Source organism: Pyrus communis, chromosome 7 (genome assembly GCF_041283825.1).
Source record: "Pyrus communis isolate YQ-2024b chromosome 7, ASM4128382v1, whole genome shotgun sequence".
NCBI classification, from domain to species: domain Eukaryota; kingdom Viridiplantae; phylum Streptophyta; class Magnoliopsida; order Rosales; family Rosaceae; genus Pyrus; species Pyrus communis.
In genome coordinates, this window is record NC_142571.1 from 23,110,816 (window position 1) to 23,130,126 (window position 19,311).

At 37.4% G+C, this 19,311-nt stretch overlaps 3 protein-coding genes across 6 annotated transcripts; all 3 read right to left on the reverse strand.

Moving 5' to 3' along the window:
• Positions 1–373: 373 nt before the first annotated feature.
• On the reverse strand, positions 374–3,102 carry LOC137733944 (uncharacterized). The gene is made up of 4 exons (XM_068473165.2): positions 2,743–3,102; positions 1,882–2,044; positions 1,484–1,777; positions 374–1,349 (listed from the first exon to the last, which is right to left on the reverse strand). Exons 2-4 carry the CDS (start codon positions 2,020–2,022, stop codon positions 651–653), a joined length of 1,134 nt encoding a protein of 377 aa, XP_068329266.2. The 5' UTR covers positions 2,023–2,044; positions 2,743–3,102; the 3' UTR covers positions 374–650.
• A 901-nt stretch (positions 3,103–4,003) lies between these two features.
• On the reverse strand, positions 4,004–7,368 carry LOC137733164 (uncharacterized). The gene is made up of 7 exons (XM_068472324.2): positions 7,021–7,368; positions 6,290–6,398; positions 5,820–5,947; positions 5,656–5,733; positions 5,403–5,549; positions 4,624–4,743; positions 4,004–4,501 (listed from the first exon to the last, which is right to left on the reverse strand). Exons 1-6 carry the CDS (start codon positions 7,273–7,275, stop codon positions 4,624–4,626), a joined length of 837 nt encoding a protein of 278 aa, XP_068328425.2. The 5' UTR covers positions 7,276–7,368; the 3' UTR covers positions 4,004–4,501.
• Positions 7,369–7,762: 394 nt separating this feature from the next.
• LOC137734816 (uncharacterized) lies at positions 7,763–13,451 on the reverse strand. Of its 4 annotated transcripts, none has more exons than XM_068474102.2 (12): positions 13,255–13,451; positions 12,256–12,712; positions 12,048–12,136; positions 11,757–11,865; positions 11,234–11,301; positions 10,390–10,467; positions 9,888–9,952; positions 9,464–9,530; positions 9,170–9,352; positions 8,485–8,541; positions 8,258–8,353; positions 7,763–8,121 (listed from the first exon to the last, which is right to left on the reverse strand). In XM_068474102.2, the coding sequence occupies exons 2-12, from the start codon at positions 12,704–12,706 to the stop codon at positions 7,987–7,989; spliced, it is 1,398 nt and encodes a 465-aa protein (XP_068330203.2). In that variant the 5' UTR covers positions 12,707–12,712; positions 13,255–13,451; the 3' UTR covers positions 7,763–7,986. The 4 variants fall into 4 exon arrangements, with proteins under 4 accessions (XP_068330203.2, XP_068330204.2, XP_068330205.2 ...); XM_068474103.2 differs by having other exon boundaries at positions 13,250–13,398; XM_068474104.2 differs by having other exon boundaries at positions 12,048–12,133; positions 13,255–13,386.
• Positions 13,452–19,311: the final 5,860 nt, after the last annotated feature.

The window sequence follows — 19,311 nt, forward strand, 5'->3', positions numbered from 1 at the left end:
ATAAGTTTTTGGATTTTGAGATTTACATATGTTGGGCAAACTAGCCAAGGTACGAGCCCTCGTATAAAATTGGGACACTACAATGTTAGGATCTTAAATTAAATCACGTAATGCTACGTGAGTAAGTTAAAACTTGTGGTAATGCATGGTAGGTACATGGTGTACATAACTAACTCCTCTAGTAAGTTACCAAAACTCCTAAGGATCTAGCAAGCAACAATGCTTAAGAGATGTATCTAATAAAATTTGAGATATGCTCAAGCCGTTACTTTAAATTTTGTTAAAAATGCTGCAAATCACAGTCTGTAACGCGTACTTAAAACAACTAAAACACAACGCAAAATGAAAATTTTCTAGGCACGTGTTGAAAAGATTATATTTAAATCAAAGAAGCAAAGTACTTTATTTTCTAAACACCTTGTACAACTAGTACACCTCTGGATACAGGTCATAGTCAAATACATAAAACTTAAGGAAGGGAAACAACTCGAAAAAATCCTCATTCGAATTATACATTTATTCTTCTCTCAGGTCTTCAGAGAACTTGGACAGTGTTTGGAGTCACAAACCAAACAGAGAATTATACTCCGTTAAATACATAGAAACGATGGAACGGATCGATCAGCGCCCATCGAAATACAAACAAATCATTAGAACACATCTGTGGATGACGAAGGACGCGCCACCTGAAGAGAAACTGAATTCCACTCCTCCATCGCATTGCAGTGGCCGGTTTTCGCTTGGAGCACCTGTAGCTCGCTTGTCTGCGTTGTCGCACCACCAGCAGAGGTTTCAGTTTTCGCTTGGAGCACCTGTAGCTCGCTTGTCTGCGCTGTCACAACACCAGCGGAGGTTTCAGTCAGAGGTGAACTTTTAGAAGCCACCGCCTTCAGACGGTACCGTTCTGCTCTGGAGCCAATCACCTGTCCAAGTACTGATGCGGCAATGGTGAACGCCATGGCTGATTTAGGCATCAGCACAGACTTCCGAAGTAAGGCTATGAATGGGACAGCTGCATGCACAGCGGCAAACCAAGATAGTGAGAATTTCTTGGTGTGCTCTCTCCATATCCCTAAAGGAACATTGGCTGCCATGCCCATCGCTCCAATCACAAGTACTTTTGCAGGAAGGGGTTGCGGGCGGAGGTTCTTTGCAAATGCAGTTCGCGACAGGGCTGCTCGGGCTGCAACTATTGCTGGCGGGCACTTGATTTTCATGCCTGGGGGGGGCTGAAAAGCCTTTGCGACTAGTGGAATGACACCACTAACAGCACGGTATGACTTTGCGATCGGACAGTTTCCGGATTGCAGCCACTCATTGCTCACTGCCTCGTGATTAGAATTTCCTCCCTGAAACATCAAATTCCACACAAACTTAGAAACTTGTTCAATGATACGAAGTACAAAAAATCAACAAAACCACAAGCAGTTTCAATTACTTAAGACGCTGGGAAATTATTAGTCCGAAGCAACAATCAATTTACCTTTGAAGTAGAATCTTTTTTCGAGGAATTAGATTTCTTTTGCTGGTTCTTCCATTTCTTATGGAATGCATCGAAACTGAATGGCCCTCCAGCACCAAAGGATGAGAGACTGATCGTAGCTGCCTTTGCAGCTAATGGATTGAACATGGGTGGGGCTGGTCGAGGCTCAACTATGTCAGAATGCACATATGATTTTCCAGAAAGCGGGACAACTCCGTCACTCCCATGGAAAAGCCGAAATGCCATGTCAAAATTGGGACCATCTTCAAAAATTGGACCTTTGGCTCCACGTCCCTGAACATGAAAAGAAGCAAGTAGTGTCAGGAAAATGCCGCAATTTCAATCAAGTCTAGTACAAGGCAACAATAGTAGATTCAATGCACAAAAGGATAACTTACAGGCACTGGGAACGCCAAGGATGAGGCGAAGGAAAAGTTGGTGGGCTCATTGATGTTTCTCAAAAATGGGCATTTGAGAATGTCTAGCTCAGACGGCACACAATCGTCACTTGGAGCTTTGAAATTGAAAAAGGAATCCATCTCCAATGCCGAGAAAATTAACCTGCGCACGGAGGAACAACGCATATCAGTAACTCAGCCATAAACCATGAGCAAGAAAACACATACACCAAAAATATCGACATGTCTGAAATCAGATCGATGCTCTCTCTTGCAAAAAATGAAAATCATCGAAAGCATCAGTTGTTGCAAAGTAACCCATTCTCAAATTAAAGATTTCTTAAAATTCTAGACCAACCTACAGCCAAAACAAATAGATTATACTCTCAGACACCAAGAAATTCAAGAAACTTGTCATCAAAATTACTATCTTGATTAAATCCCAAAATACCATTAATGTAATTAATAAATTTAATCAGCTATTAAACCACTTAAAAAACCCATTAATCTAGATCGTTCAACAACTCAACAACTCAAAAACTCGAAATTCTCAAGATTCAATCCCACCCCACCCCCCACCCCACCCCCCACCCCACCCCCCCGCCCCCCCAAAAAAAAAAAAGACCCAGAAATCGAGTATCGACATAATCGACTCATTACAAAACCCAGAATTCCAAGAATCCACCAAAAGACGTCAATTCTAGCACAAATTCATGCAAGATTACGAACCCAACATACATTAAAACAAAGAAATGCAGAAACTTGAGAGAATTACAATCAGGATTCACAACGGCGGAAATTAGATCCCAGAAAATTACGCAGAATTACAAGAAGCCAAAAGCGAAAAGAGAGAAATGGTACCTTGAGAGAGGTTTTGCGAAGGGGCAAAAATTCAATGACAGCGAGAAAGCTTGAGAGAGAGAGGATGGCGAAGAAGACGATGAGGAAAGGTATCGCTGTGTTAGGTGGAACCGAATTATTGACCTTCGTTTTGGGTTGTAGAGAGAGAAAGTTCTAGAGAGAGAGAGGGCTTGGAGAGGGGGTGGGGCGAGATTAAGAAGACGACGTCGTGGTGACCACACGCTTTTTACTTCGAGTCTTTGGGAGCTATCGAAATTAAAATCTAATTAGGCTTAGGAATGCGATTAGGGAAGGGATTTTGGAACGGAGTGGGCCTTGCCGTCCAAGATCTGGCGTGTTGAGTTGCTGAACGTTTCCAATGCGGGGCCCCACCGGGTTCCAAGTCGCTCTTGGTGTGTGCACCACGTGCTTTTTCTATGTGTATTTTTCTTTTGTTTTTTTGTGTGGTGGGTTTTATTTATTATTTTTTGTCTTCGAAAGTATTTTGGTGGGTTTAGCAATTACTAGAGATATTTATTTCTCACATTTCTTTTGGCTAGTTGTGTTTCCACTACTTTTTTCTGGAGATTAATTATTATCTACCACTTAGTAGTTGATTTGGTGGTTTTGCTTTTTTAATTTCACATGAAGGACAAATATTATTAAAAGTAAATTAGTGGTCCTCCTTTGTTGATTATTTTTTGTGAGAAATAATTTAAATTCAAACAATATAAATTATTTCACTTACAACTGTTAATGTTATGTGAAATATGAATTAACGACGTTTACCATATAAGTAAGTTGATAATAAATTTAGTCTCACGGTTAGAAAATTTATAATATAAACTACATATTAATAGAATTATGTTTGTTCACAAAAAAATAAAAAAAAAACTAATAAAATTACTATTATACTCTTTTACACTTAACTCAAGAAAATATTAAAAATAAATAATAATTAAATATTATAATAATTTTGCACAAATAAATTTTTGATTTTTTATTCTAAACCTCCACTCTCTCTCTCTCTCTCTCTCTCTCTCTCTCTCTCTCTCTCTCTCTCTCTCTCTCTCTCTCTCTCTCACACACACACATTTGCACCCACTTATAAATTTAATTCTTTTTAAAAATTTAAATCACACACATAGTGCCTGTATTTATAACTCCACGTCACGGCTGACATAAGATTTGATAAAATAAAAGAGATTTTGTCATACATTTGTATTATTTGGGCAGTTAGGTTTTAGGCCAAGGACCAAAATAAGAGAATATTCCAAAGACAAATAAAATAAAATAATTATTTCTTATTTTGAAAGTTCAAATACAATCCCCAAATATATTAACCATTTTATGCTGAATTTAGTCAGTCTCATACAAAAGCCATCTGAGACTGAGAACGCCAGTGCATTTTCAATACTTAAAAAAAGGAGTACTCCATATATGTAGAATGACGGGTATACTGTCATTGTGGTGTTCTGTATCGATAAAATAAAGATTTGTGTAAATTTTTTGTTCACATGTCCTTGTTTCATCGGGACAGAACATCATGTGGCGATGTACCCATGACAAAGATATGGATGTCAACAATTTCGAATGATGATTTGAGTTCTTGAAGCCTTCCAACATATTGGCATAATATGCAGATTGGTTCTCCACAAAATGCTGCAAAATCTGCTGCCATGAAATCCTAAACCTACAAACTGTGCAAACGAAACTGGTGAAGCCCGTAGCATTAGTTTTCGTCTTGCTCATACCGAAGATTGAAGAACACATTCGGGTTCTGCTAAAAAGGAAGAGTTAGGTCAGTAGTTTATGAACAAATAAAACTAGTAATGATCAGTTAAGAGAGGTATCTGCCCGGAAAAGGTGCGTGTTAGCGAAAGTAAATCAATATCATACAACCTAATCCGGAGTTGGCTCCTCGACTGATTTCCTGTATTCCGGTTTCAGCTCATACGTCCCTTGATTAGCTCCCTTGTTGTTGTAGATACAAAGATCCTTGAGTATGTCCTTCAAAAATTGCTGCAGAATGGACAAGTTCAGAGTCGAATCATCGATTCATAAGAACGGTTGATTTTCCTAAAGCGCGAAGAGAATGATGATAAAACAAGAGGCTCACAGGCAATCAAGACCAACACCTCATTGGCGTCACAAGTTGAAAAGAATGGAGTTGTGGTTTGGTTTGTTTTACCTTTCAGCATTTAAGCCACTCCAGTATATTTCCGGCGATATAAATACTCTAGATCTCCTGGTATAAGATATCTAACCGAGAGGTAGGGTTTATAAGAAATAATCTACGACACAGTTTCTTATCTAGCTGCCTTTAAATTACGCTTTCCGCATCGAAATGCATTGAAGATTTAGCTTCACGTTTACGCTCATCTTCTTGTTTTAACCTTGGAACACATTTACCTCAAGAACTTTCGTACTCCATGGTAAAAACTATAAAAGTAGCATTCAGATTGCCTACATTTTGTGCTACTTAGCAGAGCAGATGTCTTCAAATTCATCTGTTAAGGAAAGTTTTCAGAAAACTTTCCTTAACAATGCCATGGATGTGTGTATACAGTATATGCAGGTGACGAAAAGATCTTACATAAATTTGGAAACGGTAAGATTTTGATGGTAAATCAGATACTATAAATCAACCGGAAAGAAAATAATCAGAAAACATAACATACTTCTGGTTGGTTAGTCTCTTGGATCAGTTGCCTTAATGTCCGATTTGGTTTCTGTTCAAAGAGATTAAACATGATATCTTCCATTTCTCCGCGGTCCTTCCTTGTTCTTTTCATGTCTGACCCCTTCGTTGGCATTTTCTTTTTCTCCTATATGAAAGAAAATGCGGAGCGGAATAATGTGAGTGCCCTAAGGGAAGCAATGAATAATTTTACTAAAGAAAATAGTGCACCAAACGAGGGTAGCTATACGCACGCTGGGTCCAGGAGACACGAAACCAATCATCATCCCTGGCCTGGGCCTCATATGAGCCCCATTGTCGTTGTTCATCACCTGAAATTTGAAAAACGGACAAATTAGTGATTACATTACTTGCATAGACTATTAGATTACCCAAATAGAGTATGAGAACGGGGTACCTGAATCTTTCTTCGCTTCATATATTTTTTGGTCCTTTCGCGGCAAAGTTTCCCATAGTTCTCAAGGTTCTCACTATGGGGCTTCATATCAAATTTCTGCAATATCTTCCCCTCCACGGATAACGTCCCTATGATGATAAAGAATTTCAACATTCAGTTAAGATCGCCAAACTGATAGCTACAGTTAACAAGTGCTCGTGGCTGTGGTGAAGTAAACATAAATCTCCACTTGTTTTTAACATATTGTTTCTGATTTTGAGTACTAATCCCTCAAAGCCAGGCAAGCAACACATTTCTTCCTTTATTTACGTTGCAACAACCATTTACCAAGCGGAAAACTTTAGCAATGGATATCTCAGAAGAACAATGTCAAAGCAAAGTGAGTATCCAACTAGAACGGAAGCATCATAACATCAAGCCGATTGCAGTTCAGTATCGAAAAATCCAGGGCGGAAAGAGAGAATGCTTACCTTGCGATGACTCAGAAAACACGGACATTGGAAGGGCGTCTTCAAACATATCCAAAGCGTAACACTTGGGTACATTTTCAGATTTCGTGGCCGCCAGTTCCATGGTGAACTGAGTGTCATTTAAACAACTTGTGTAAACAAGGAAGGGCAACAAAACAAGGATGCATATGCATCGACGAGTGACATTATAAACATGAAGACTTTAACCCAAAGCTTTGCAAAATTAAGCTGAAATGCTTTTTATGTTCTAGTTTAAACTAATCTAAATTGCAGGGAGGGGATTCGAAATAGATGAGTGACATTGTCAAACTAAAACCCAAAACTAAGCAAAAATTAAGCAGAACAATTTTCGATATTTTACTTTAAAATAATCTAAATTATGAGAAGGGAATTCAAATTGGCGTGCATAGGGGAGAATATCTGCTCTAGCCAACGCGCGTCAAGAAAAATCTGAAAAACCCTGAAAAGGAGGGAAACTAGAAAGCGACAATCAAAAACAGAGAAATCAGGATCAAAGGCAAAAGCAAAAGATTAAGAAACAAACAAAGATCACGGCCCGAAACGACGATGCATGGAAGAACATAAAAACCCAAAACGCAAAAACGATGACAATTCAATGCGAGTGAATGAAGAACATCTGCGTGTGTCTATATATATATATATATATATATATGTATATGTATATGTATGTATACGTATGTATAAAGAAGAAGAAGAAAAAAGAAACGTACCTCGTTGACCTCGGCGATAGGGTCAAAAGAGAGAACCAACTTGGCAACAGCGGGAGAAGACTGCTGTTGATCAGAAGCGGAGGCGGAGGAGACATCAGGTTTCAGACAGCGAGAGACGAGCGGGGGAGATTTCATGAGGAACACCGGAATATTTTCTCTGTTGGTCTCCAAATAACGCCGATTCACGACATTGTTATTGCATTGTTGCCGCTTTTGCTCCTCCATCTTTTGGCACTTGGTTGGCGCCACGGCCATACGGTTTGTTCATTGTTTATTTGCTCAAACAGTTTCACCAACGGTTTTTCCTGATCCTTCTGCGACAAACACGCAATGGACTATGATTATATTTGTATACAAAGATTTTGTGTTGGGTGTTAGGGCTATGTCAAACAACCGCCAACAATAATACTGTATTGTCGGGCTAAACCATATAATGAATCAATGTTAATTTGCCGTCAATTTAAAACCACTTATAATTAAGAAGAAAAAAAAATGCTATTAGACCATACCATAACACTAGTGGCTAAACGCAAAAGTTACAAACATCGTACAGTCTTACTGTTTCACTTACATTATATTACGTGTATTTATTTATTCTCTATTAATAAGCAGGAATGTGAACCAGGCCGTACAACTATATTACAACACGTAGAATAGTAACACCATATGATTGTGTTGTCGGTTCAACCATACTAGCGGAAAGAGTTGCAACTGGAAAGTATAAATACGAAAACAAAGGAAATGCACGAATCTTCTAAAATAAACGGGGGAGTGAAGGAACAAAAACAACTCCCGATTTCGCAATTTCTAGTGACGCAAATAATACAGGTATTGCTAAAACAAAAGAGTACGAATTACACTCATCGCAATATCACACGTCTCTTTTTCCCGTTTCTTGGAAAACAAACATTTGTAACGGTGGTCATCAAAATCAGTTTTAGGTTGCACAGTTGAGTAGAGCAGTGTTCAAGATGGAACCGAATCGGAGATGTTGCTCCCAGTGGAGTTCTGTTTCCTTTCTGCTTGAAGTGACCGGCACAGCGATTCAAGCTTTTCTTTCTGGTTCTTTGTTTTCTCCAACTGTTTCTTCAACCGTTCACGCTGCTCAGACCAACAGAAAATCAGTGTTATACCTCATCTGCACTGTTTCTTAATATGGCATCAGAAAGGTTTAATCCTTACTGTTGATTGATGACTAATGCAAAAGAAAGTAAAACAAGGTGCAAGCAAACTATACCTCGTCTACGAGTTCTATAAGAGTGACATCTGTTTTCTCACATTTGCTCTTCAAGAATAAGTTTTCCTTCTTGAGTTCCTTGATGGACTTTGCCATCTATGGTTTTGTACATGTAACAAACAGAAAGGTAGCTTAGTTTAAGGTGAAAATATAAAGCGAGTTACGCTGCACTGGAGAAAGCAGTGAAAGTGTGTCTAAATGAAATGTAATTTGAAGGAATATGTCACCTTTTCAATCTCCTGTTTAAATGTCTCGAAAACTTCATTGCTTTTCAACAATGCGTCCTGCACAATAAATATAGATCAAATAAGACCAGGTAGATTTGTATGCTGATAACACAATCATTCAGCATGAAGCACTCGTAAGATCTAATTTGAGCACACAAGAGCGGGTTGCCTTTCTTGAAAAGTGTCTAATGAACACATATATTGGAAGGAAAACCCAAAGTCAAGGCACATTTAATGATGTAAACAGAGCAAGGAGATGGGTGGTGAGATCAATTCTGACAAGCAACTTGAACGTTGCCACGTTATTTGCCTAAATCTCACCTGTTAACAACTAGGACTTATAATTCCAAGTAACTTAAAGATACTAGGAGGAATTAGGTTTCAGTCCCTAGCCACCAAAGTTCATTGATTCAAACCTTAATGATTTAGCATAACATAGAAAGTGTGCAACAACCATACATCTAAAGTGTATACATGTGAGACTCAATCTACTACCATGCCCCGTAACTGACACCATACAGCCTAGAATCTACAGGGCAGATGAACCAACATAGTTTTGAACTGTGAAAATTCTGCAGAGAAATTTTCACAGCCTAAGGCTCTAACTGAGCAATTACTCATCCAGTTGTGGTGACGAAGTTCCAAATAATGGTTAAAACACCGCATAACGCAGAAGAATGCTGACCTGAAATTGTTGGAACTTCTCTCCATCAGCCGTCAACTGTAAGCGCAAATTCTTTTCAGTTGCTAGTAACTGTGACACCTGTTCTGCATATAATTTCATCTGGGACTGTTCCTGGAGTGATTTCTCTTCATGCTGCTTAGTCTTCAAATCAGCAATTTGAAGCTCCAGCGATTTCTGCTTTAACTGTTCATCCAAAACAAAACCACTACAGAAAAGTTAAGTCCCTACCTAACAAATTAAACAACCATTATAAGTAAACTAACGTCATTTGTACAAGTTACAGCTAAATTTTACCTTCTGTTCATATTGTTGTTCAGAAAGAGCGTGCTGATAGTTGAGCTGCTGTAGCTTAGTTCTTAACCTGAAAATGAATGAATGTTAACTAATTTTAACACAATAAAGATAAATTATAGAGCCCTATATGATTAGCGCAAGCACAAGGACAGCCAAAAAGGAAATAAAACTATGGTATGAATCAACCAAGTGAACGAAAAGAGAGATACCAAGCCGTCAAACTTTTGTAATGAATAATACATGACATTACCCTATATCAGGAAAAGTTTTAAATTTTAATATATGACACTTAGGATGACATTGATCAAGTTTGGTCTCATTGAGACACACACATGCACAGGATCTCCAAGGTAAGTAAATCATAATGCTTCGATATTTTCTGCAAGATATAGCAAGCTTATTTTTCACAACATCAAGGTCTTACATTTCATTCTCCTTTAGCTGAGAGATACATTCTTCCTTTTGCTCATCCAGCTTATTGCTCACATCCTATAACCATAAGAATCTAATGTCAGAAAACATGCAACTGAACAAATATTTTTTTCCTTTAAAATAGAAAGGAACTAGTTCTGAATTCTGATGTTCGGGACAAATACAAAAGCTTGTTACTTAACTGAAGCCTTATTGCCTACATGTTCTCTCTTGGGCCTCTACTAGATAATCATGATACAACAAAGTACTAAAACAAGAAAATTGTCTGGTTTTACTTTTCAACACACTCAGAATGGTAAGTTGCTTAATATATGAATTTTGAGGGTTTGTACCTTTAAAATATCTCCTGGTTTGTAGTGTATAGAACTGTCAGTACATGAAATGTTTTGTAGTGCATAATACAGGAAATGTTTGGATTAATAAGTCAACGGTAATAACAATTCAATTCCCTAAAGAAAAGGTAGCCTATAGAAGATAAGAAGATGGAATCAAACCTTTATTGCATCTTGGAACTTGACTGATAAATCTAATCTCAAGTTCTGCCCCTCTGTTGACACCCGTTTGCACTCATCCTGTTAAAATTATGAGGAAACCATCAGTGTTTCTAGGTCGGTGACGACATATTGATCAACTTCACAACTTACCATATTGATCAACTTCACAACTTACCATAACAAATTGTAAGATGTAGTCAATAAAATTAAAATGGTATTGACACAAATTAATGTCAAGAGTAATAGATCACAAGCCAGTAGTCTGAACTTGACATTTCAAAATGTTGAAACGATGTGGTAGACAGCAAAGGTGACGATAATAGGGGATCTAAATCCGATGGACTGAAAAATTACACTTAACTCCACAAAAGTTTAGCCTTCTTTTCTGCACCAGATACTTTTCAGTCACTAACAATATGCAAGAGTGCAGAGTCATCCAGTGCACCCTTCCCATAATAAACTATAACTCAACCTCAAAGCAATGGGACAACGAAGGGAAAAAAAAAGGATAAACTTTAAGCTGCCTCTTTGCACATTTGCCTAATTTACTAAAAATAAAAAATCAACGAGAAAAGAAGTCATCGCGGGAAACTTGTCAGGCCTACAATGTAGTTAAGTGGGCTTAGTCATGGTATGAATAACTGGGTACTGTATGGGAGCTATACCTCTACTTTGATTCATCCTATGGCTTATAATAGAAAGTAGGAATTAAGTTTTCATGGTCAATGAGAACCTTTACAAATTAAACTTTAATAGAATTTATGATACGCAACATCTCAGACAAATATGAAGTTTGCAAAACAAGCATTTGAAGGATATTGCAGTCAGTCAAGGGGTAGCATACCATTAGTACTTTGTTCTGGCGTTGCAACTCCCTGCACAAGGACTCAAGCTTATCTCGAACAGAAATGGCTAGAAAGAAAAGGAGGACGCAAAAAATTAGATATTAAGATTCTCTACGATGTTGCTCATAATATGATTGATATTATAAATATGTCACTCCACTAAGACTTCACGAAAGCTGTCTTTCCATCCGAAAAATACTGTTAAATTTGTTTTGGTAAGGTTATCAACATAATAAATAACTTTTACTATCTACCTACTGATAATTGGGAATTTTGATTCATATCATTCTTCTATTTCATGAAAATCTGTGACTCGAGATCGTACATAATGTGTAAGAAATCCATTTCTAGTCAACTATTACACGACCACATAAAAGCATTATACTTAAACCCCTACAAAACTCACTGTTACTAGAAACAAAGATATGATTCCTTCTGCAATAACCCCATCTTGTACACACTACACATCAGTATATGTTCAAAAGTTCAGTCGTAAACATTAGCACAGCTATCTCAACATACCCGAATCTCTTTCAGCAAGAGCTTGTTGATACTTCAAAGTGAACTCTATGAACTCCTTTTCTGATTTAAAGGTACGCTTTACACTCTTACGTTTGGTTTCAGTGGATTCCTGAGGAAAAATTAGTCCAAGTTAGTAACTGTATAGATGATTCACATATATAACATTTTGAATGAAGATGGCATCATAAACATCTGTCTCAGGCAAGAAAATGACACACATAATTTTTGGCATAGGTCAAGAACACAAATTGATACAGTCTAAAAAGAGATCTAGTGATATGTAATACTTACTGTTTTTCTGTTTTTCAAAGTTTGAACACTCTCCAATGAAGATGTTTCCTTCAAATTGGTCGCTGGCGCATCTGAGCCCCCTTCAGCTGCTGAAAGGCAATAACAGATGGTGGCAAACAAACTCAAACAAAAAGGACCGCATATAAATATAGTACACATATTCTGAATTAATTGCTTTATGAGATAATCACAAGGTCAAAATACTTACGTCTCTCTGAACTTTGACATCTTGTTTCAACTTGTTTCTTTACCTCACCGCCTTCGGATACCCCACCCAAAGCCTCAGAAACAGAAACAGCTGAATCAGGCATGACTAATGAACCTTCTTCTCTCTGCTCCGTAGAGGCATTTTTGGGAACTTGAACTGCATCTACTGAAACATCAGAACTATCTGTTTCAGACAACGGAACAGGAAATGTTCTCAGTTTCTGAGTCTTCTCTGCCCTACCCTGGCTTGCTTGAAACTCATCTGCAGCCAATTCACCTACAGGTTCCTTTGAACTATCCCTTTCTGTGGAATTATCACTCTCGTTGTTACCCAACGGCTTCTCTTGCTCGAAGGTTGGAGTTGCTGAAGCCAGTGGCTCTGGAGAGCTCTCAACAAACCCATCAGGCAATGAATCAACTTCAGGAAGCTGGTTTGCTTCTGGGTTCTCCATTCTCACCTACAATGCTCATCATGTATTAACTCTTAGAACCTCCAAAATCTATACCGCCCCGACTACAAATTGCGACAATAAAAACCCATATCTCCATTTGCAGCTAGAGCTAGGTTTACTGATGTATTAGCTTAGCCACGGCTACATGTAAAACTTAGCGCAGCCAGAAAAACAGCGACACTAGAATCCATCGCCACTGGGTTGCTGAGAAAATTTCAAGAGAACCCAAATAAAACTAAAAGCTTCAATCTTTAAGGTGCTGAAGATATCCTAAGATGAAATTGAACAAGTAGCTAAGTACAAACACACCTAGATTATGACTAAATCTTAACATTGGGTTAAATTTCCGAACTTTTATTATCTGCGAAACCACCAACACAGAAGCAAATTCATTCTTATACTTTTTATCAAGAGAACAAAAAGAATACGAAAATTCCAAACACCCTGGTACCCATCAATCAGCACCATTGAGAAATCTGAACCATCACAAACGAGATTTTAGAGAGAGAAGAAATGAAACAATGAGAAGGAAGGAGAAATTACCTTACCTGGTAGATTATGTGGGGGGGAGAGAGAGAGAGAGAGCAGAGGGAGAGAGAGAAAGGAAGTGATCGAACTGCGTTGTGTTCCGCCAAACGGATTGTTTGTGGTGTTGTCACTCCCCTTCACTTCACTTTTCGACAGGGTGGGCATGGTTTGGTCTGGGTAATTCTGAATGATATTTATCTTTACTTTCGGAAGTTTTCCCGTAAAAGGTGAATTTGAATCATATTATTAATAACCTATTGTGAGACTAAGCCTACTTTTTCTGTTTAGTATAGATAATATCGATGTTAAAAATAAAAAAATTTTACAATGTGGTTTTAAAGCTTTAATCGAAATGAAATCAATTTGTTCGGTTGCAGTTTGGTTCGATTTCAATCGGTTTACAAACTAAATGTTTTATACTATTAATACAACTCAATTAATAAAAAATAGTGATTACCACACTAAAAATCACCTTAAAATAAACTTCAACATCAAAATGCCTGATGGCATTACTTTTGTACAACCCAACAGAAAAAGTTAAGTTTACCATACTAAAACTAAAGTTTAAACAAAATCGTTGTGACATTAGTAGTACAAAAATATTTGTTCATGCAGTTCAACAAAAAAGTTTGGTGCTTCAACTTTCTGGTCACTACTTTGCATCACTTAACTCTTCCTTTTTCCGTTCATTTTGGACACCTACTCTTCGAAGGTTGAGGAGGGCTTTGAGCTTGTGAATGGTTTGAGAAGGCGATACTTGGGAATTCCTTGGACCTTGTGAAAGTGAAACAAATGAATGAGAAACCATTGAACCTTGTGAACTAGAAGTTTGAAATTGCTTTAAAGCTTCTTGTTTTGATTGTGGATTAAGAGTACGAGATGTGATAGTTGAATTCAAATTGGTCGATTCTACACAATACAAATCCATAACAATATGTATTAGATTAACTGTTATAAACTTTTAAAAGACTACAAAAGTAACAAAACAAATTGAAAAAATAAAACGAAAAAAGCCTAAAATATAATTTACTTAATATTGGTATCAAATTAAATATTTATTTTATTTTTACGTTGCAGTTCGGTTTCAATGCGGTTTTAGATGTTAAAAATCAAAACCAAACCATTTTTCCATATTGTGGGTCGGTTTCAAACGGAAACCGTTTCAAAACCGCAAAAACCAAACAACATCTTTGGTCCGTATTTCGGTTTCAATTTTTGTTTCCAAGTGCCCACCCTTACTTTTCGGCACCTATTTTCTTTTTATTCTTTTAGTTTTTATGAAAACATTTTTTCTTTGTGATCAAATTAATTTTTTTAGCCAATTTTTGATAAATTATTATTATATTATTATTATTAAGGAGAGGGGAAGGGTTTGAAATTGTTACAATAATTAAGAAAAGTGGAAAGTTTCAAACTTGAGACGCATAAGTGGAAGCTCAATACCCTAACGTCTTAGTATTGCTTTTTCTTTTTTCCAATAACCTCTTAGTATTATGGGTTAGTGGTGTTTTTCTTCATTTGTAAATGAGAGGTTATAGTTTATTTCCTATCTTAGTGTAAATATGTCATTTTATAAAAAATTAAAAAATGATTAAACTTATTTACTTATCAAAATATTTATTTTGGTTCATTGCCCTTATTACAAATCTACTCTTAAAATTAATTTTATTTGGTTAACAAGATAAATAAATATTTATTTATTGGGTCCATCCCCTTTTTCATTTGTTTAATTTCAGCAATTAAACCTCCAACTAAAATCGGATAACCTCTAATTAATTCATAAAATTTTACTTAAAAATACAAAGCTAAAGGGATCTTGTATTTTAAATATCAGTTCTAAGAAAACTTGTAGCTAAAATACCATATTTTTTCTTTAGTTACTAATAAACCAAATTTTTTTTTTTGGTAAATACTACTATAATTCAAAACAATCACATGATTATTAACACGTTTTCGACCATCCAACTTTTTTAGGTGACTAGACGATCAAATTTTATGTTTGGGGTTGTAGCTCTCCTTCTTGGGCCTGTCTTCTAGTTTATGGTTTGCTTTGTTGTGTAAAGCTTTGTGTTCTGTTTAGGTCTAGGCCTTTCCAGCACAAATTGTAGTCCTCTTTCATTAATGAAGTTTTATTCTCGACCAGAAAAAAAAAGCTCTAACCCAGTCCCAGCCCCAGTTAGAGCTCATAATTTAGGGCCGACTTGGCTCGGCTCAGCCCGACCTAATGATAATCTCACTAGAACGAGGCATGTGTTAAGCCCAAAATTATGAGCTGCCCAAATGATTTCATTTGTGAGCCGATATGTGGGAGGATAATTACTTGAAACTAAAACCGAAACTTGCCACCTAGTATTACGATATAATGGTATTCCTCTTTACTTATAAGTGAGTGATATTCGGTTCATTCTCGTCAAAAATGAATTTGAACTACATTATTGCTAATCCATTGTGAGGTTTAATCCAGTCGCCACCCCCTTAGTATTAAATAATATCGTTTGTTCAAAAAAAGAAGAAAAATGAAACTCAACACCCTTAAACCTTGAAAAAAAGGGAAGGTTGTGATGAAGAATGAGGAGGAATATTAGCCATGGCTGCAATTAAAATGCAAGTTTTTGTTGGAGGAAGGAAGATTGAAGTTCAAGTTCAATAAAAAATAGATTTGCAGTACTTCGTTTAGGTTTGTATACTCGATCTATCACTTGAGATGATCTTAATTATGTCTCAAAATTCAACAATTAGGATGCGATATAGATGCCCTGCATGCATGTAATTAGAGGAAGATTTGGAAAGCATAAGGATGATATTTGGCCTCCCATTCATTGTCAATTCATTTTCGGTTAAAAGTTCACATCTTGACCTTGTATCACACAATCAATTTATCTATGTCTCAGACTCGAGGGCCACACACGTACTCTCACATCACCTAATACATAGTAGACTCGTTTTGTAACGTGGTACATATGAACAAGCACCTTCCCCCATGATGCCACATATATAACTAAATAAAAGAAAGATAATTACCCTCACGAAAACTGAACCATGGGTTCACCGTTCATGTTGGCTATAAATAAGGGTTTTGAAAGGGGAGGGCATACATGCATAAATACACACACACACACACACACACACACACATATTTATATATGGGAGGATATTAAGAAGCTTGTCATGGTAGGGATGGCTGTGGTGCAAATTGTGTCCACCTTTGCCACAAAAACTGCCTTTACCAGCACTTCTGCTGCCTCTAAATCTGCTAGTAATCATGCCAACAGCGGCGATGGTGTTACTAGAAGTAACAGTAACAACGAGAGTCCCAATCATAGCGTGACTCGATTTTCCAGTCTCAAGAGGATTAATATGGCAGCTGAAGGTGGTGGAGTTAGAAAGAGCAATGGATGTAAAGGTTCTATATGCAATGCGTGGCTGCTCCCTTGCAAGAGTGGGTGTTATTGCATTCCCATCGGAATTTTGCGTATTGGGCTGTGCGCAGGAATTTGTTGTAGCAACTAATTAAATCAAATTAATATATAATTAAATGGATAAAAGTGCATAAAAGGAAACATATTGGAGAAGAAAATTTAGTAAATAAATTTGGTGAGTACACTAATTATACCTAGCAGTATATGCATGTATTATTCTTTGTGGGTTCTTCTAGTTCCAATGATTTAACGGAATGCTAGAGTTCCATATGATCCTTGTAGCCTTCATATATTGTAAAAAGATTGTGGGTTCTTCCAAACAATGAATGCAACTTAGTAGTGTTCAACTTAGGACGACCTGACCTGGGGGCTGGAGGCACAAGCTCGAATCTTGGACTAGTTTGAGAGTCGAGTTTGGAATTCAAGAGTATGTATTGAGTCCCAGTGGGTTCGGGTTCGAAGTTAGGGTTCAAGGTCTAATGTCGAATCCCAAGTCCGGAGTTTAAGGTGAACCATGAGATAGACAAATTGTGCCTTCAGACCCTCCCAAGGATTCGAACATTATTTTCTCCTTCTTCATTGTTTATTTTTTCTTTTGAATCTATTTTGATTTATTCAATTCAAAGTTCAAAAATAAATAAAGACACGCAGATGAAAAATATGAGTGCATGGATGAAGTTAGCTTGAAGAAAATTGTGGTTCCACCATAAAACTAATTGGTCATATGGGGAGTAGTTTAACCTCTTATAAGCCCATGCAAAGTCCTTCCTCTCATCTCATCAGTGTGAGATTCATTCTCAACACAACTTTTCACATGTGACAAATTTTCAAATCGAACACGTGGACAACACAAACATGGTGACATGGAGCGCGTGTGACCGTTGAGCCTCACACATGAGATAATCTGCTCTGATACCATGAAGAAAATTAAGGTTTCACCATAAAACCAATTGGCTATATGGGGAGTAGCCCAACTTTTAGAGCAACTCCAGCGTTGCAAAGGACCCCTAGGGCAACTTACTATTGAATTCCCTCAGTGAACAATAACTAGCTTTAATGAACAATAACTGTCTTTTGCATCTCCACCCTAAGCTGAATAGTCATGACAGTAGACAATAAAATATTAGTATTTTTTATTTTATAAAATAATACAAAATAATTTTATTTGTAATTTCGGATAATATTTTTAATCTTTCTCGTTGTGCCACGTGTCATTATCCGAAAAGGTGATTTTTGGTGATAGATTTCGATAATTTTTATCCAATGCCGTTGTGCCACGTGTTGTTACCTTTTCTATTAGATCCCACATCACCCAGAGGAGAAGATCCTCTATGCCTTATATGTACATGTCCACCTCCATATAGCACGAGACCTTTTGGGAGTTCACTAGCTTCGGATTTCATAGGAACTCCGAAGTTAAGCGAGATCGCGCGAGAGCAATCCCAGGATGGGTGACCCACTGGGAAGTTCTCGTGTGAATTCCCAAAAAGAAAACTGTGAGGGCGTGGTCGGGGCCCAAAGCGGACAATATCGTGCTACGGTGGAGTGAGCCTGGGATGGAGCCCAGGTTGGGATGTGACATTTTCATAATTGTTAAGGATATATTTCCGATAAGATTTTTAACCAATCACGTCACGTCACGTGTCATAATCTGTTTACAATCTTTGAGGATATATTTTGATTAGATTTTCAACGAATGATGGCATGCCACGTGGTATTATCTACAACCTAATCCTTTCTTTTTCCTCTATATAACCCACCATCCATCCTAAGAAATCACACACCAAAATCCAAATCTCTATCATTATTCATAGTTTCTACTTCCTTCTTACAACGTCTTTTTCAAGGATATTGTGGGAAATCGTTGAGTAAGAGAAATAATTGTTTAAGCAAGGGGAAGAAATGTTCAATCTCTAGGTGGGCGAAAATGAGATGGAAGAGGAAGATGATGAGGAGCGTAGAATGAGAGATGACAAAGCAAGAAGTTAAAGAGCCTCACATTCTTGTTGAGTCATCCAAGTTATGGCTCAGATCTCCAGGCCCAGTCTTCTGCAAACATTGATAGAAGCAGGCAACGACGAGATATGGATCTCTTGGATGATTATTTTGTCCTTAACAATGAATTCCCTGATACGTACTTTAGACGTCGTTTTAGAAAGGAACGACATTTGTTCAACAAAATCATGATTGCTGTTTGCAACCATAATTCTTACTTTGTGCAAAAAAAAAATGATGCTTTTGGTGTTATGGATCTTCTTCCTGAGCAAAAAAATTAATGTTGCCTTATGGATACTTGCATATGGAGTATCTGCAGACCAAGTGGATGAGATAGCGATGATGGGGAAATCAACCATTCTTGAATCCTTGATGAGGTTTTGCTCCGCAATCGAATCTATCTATACCACATAGTACCTCTAAAGACCTACTGAGATGGACTTGCAAAGGCTTCTGAAGAAGGGCGAGATGCGAGGTTTTCTTGGGATGATTGGAAGCATTGACTGTATGCACTGGACCTGGAAAAATTGTCCAAGTGCATGACAAGGAGCTTGTGGGGATAGAAAAGGAGTAAAAAGTATCATTTTGGAGGCGGTGACATCATTTGATACATGGATTTGGCACGCTTTTTTCGGTGTTCCAGGAGCTCAAAATGACCTTAAT

What these genes read in the sequence shown, in the direction of transcription:
- LOC137733944 (XM_068473165.2), bottom strand. Translation starts at nt 2,022, where the DNA reads ATGGATTCCTTTTTCAATTTCAAAGCTCCAAGTGACGATTGTGTGCCG. An exon ending in CCTTGGCGTTCCCAGTGCCT is followed by an intron (nt 1,778 to 1,881) that starts GTAAGTTATCCT and finishes TTTCATGTTCAG; the next exon opens with GGACGTGGAGCCAAAGGTCC. An exon ending in AAAAAGATTCTACTTCAAAG is followed by an intron (nt 1,350 to 1,483) that starts GTAAATTGATTG and finishes TTGATGTTTCAG; the next exon opens with GGAGGAAATTCTAATCACGA.
- LOC137733164 (XM_068472324.2), bottom strand. Translation starts at nt 7,275, where the DNA reads ATGGCCGTGGCGCCAACCAAGTGCCAAAAGATGGAGGAGCAAAAGCGG. An exon ending in GTTTTCTGAGTCATCGCAAG is followed by an intron (nt 5,948 to 6,289) that starts GTAAGCATTCTC and finishes TTATCATCATAG; the next exon opens with GGACGTTATCCGTGGAGGGG. An exon ending in AAGAGACTAACCAACCAGAA is followed by an intron (nt 4,744 to 5,402) that starts GTATGTTATGTT and finishes TCCATTCTGCAG; the next exon opens with CAATTTTTGAAGGACATACT.
- LOC137734816 (XM_068474102.2), bottom strand. Translation starts at nt 12,706, where the DNA reads ATGGAGAACCCAGAAGCAAACCAGCTTCCTGAAGTTGATTCATTGCCT. An exon ending in TCTTGCTGAAAGAGATTCGG is followed by an intron (nt 11,302 to 11,756) that starts GTATGTTGAGAT and finishes TTTTCTTTCTAG; the next exon opens with CCATTTCTGTTCGAGATAAG. An exon ending in AGAAGTTCCAACAATTTCAG is followed by an intron (nt 8,542 to 9,169) that starts GTCAGCATTCTT and finishes TTTATTGTGCAG; the next exon opens with GACGCATTGTTGAAAAGCAA.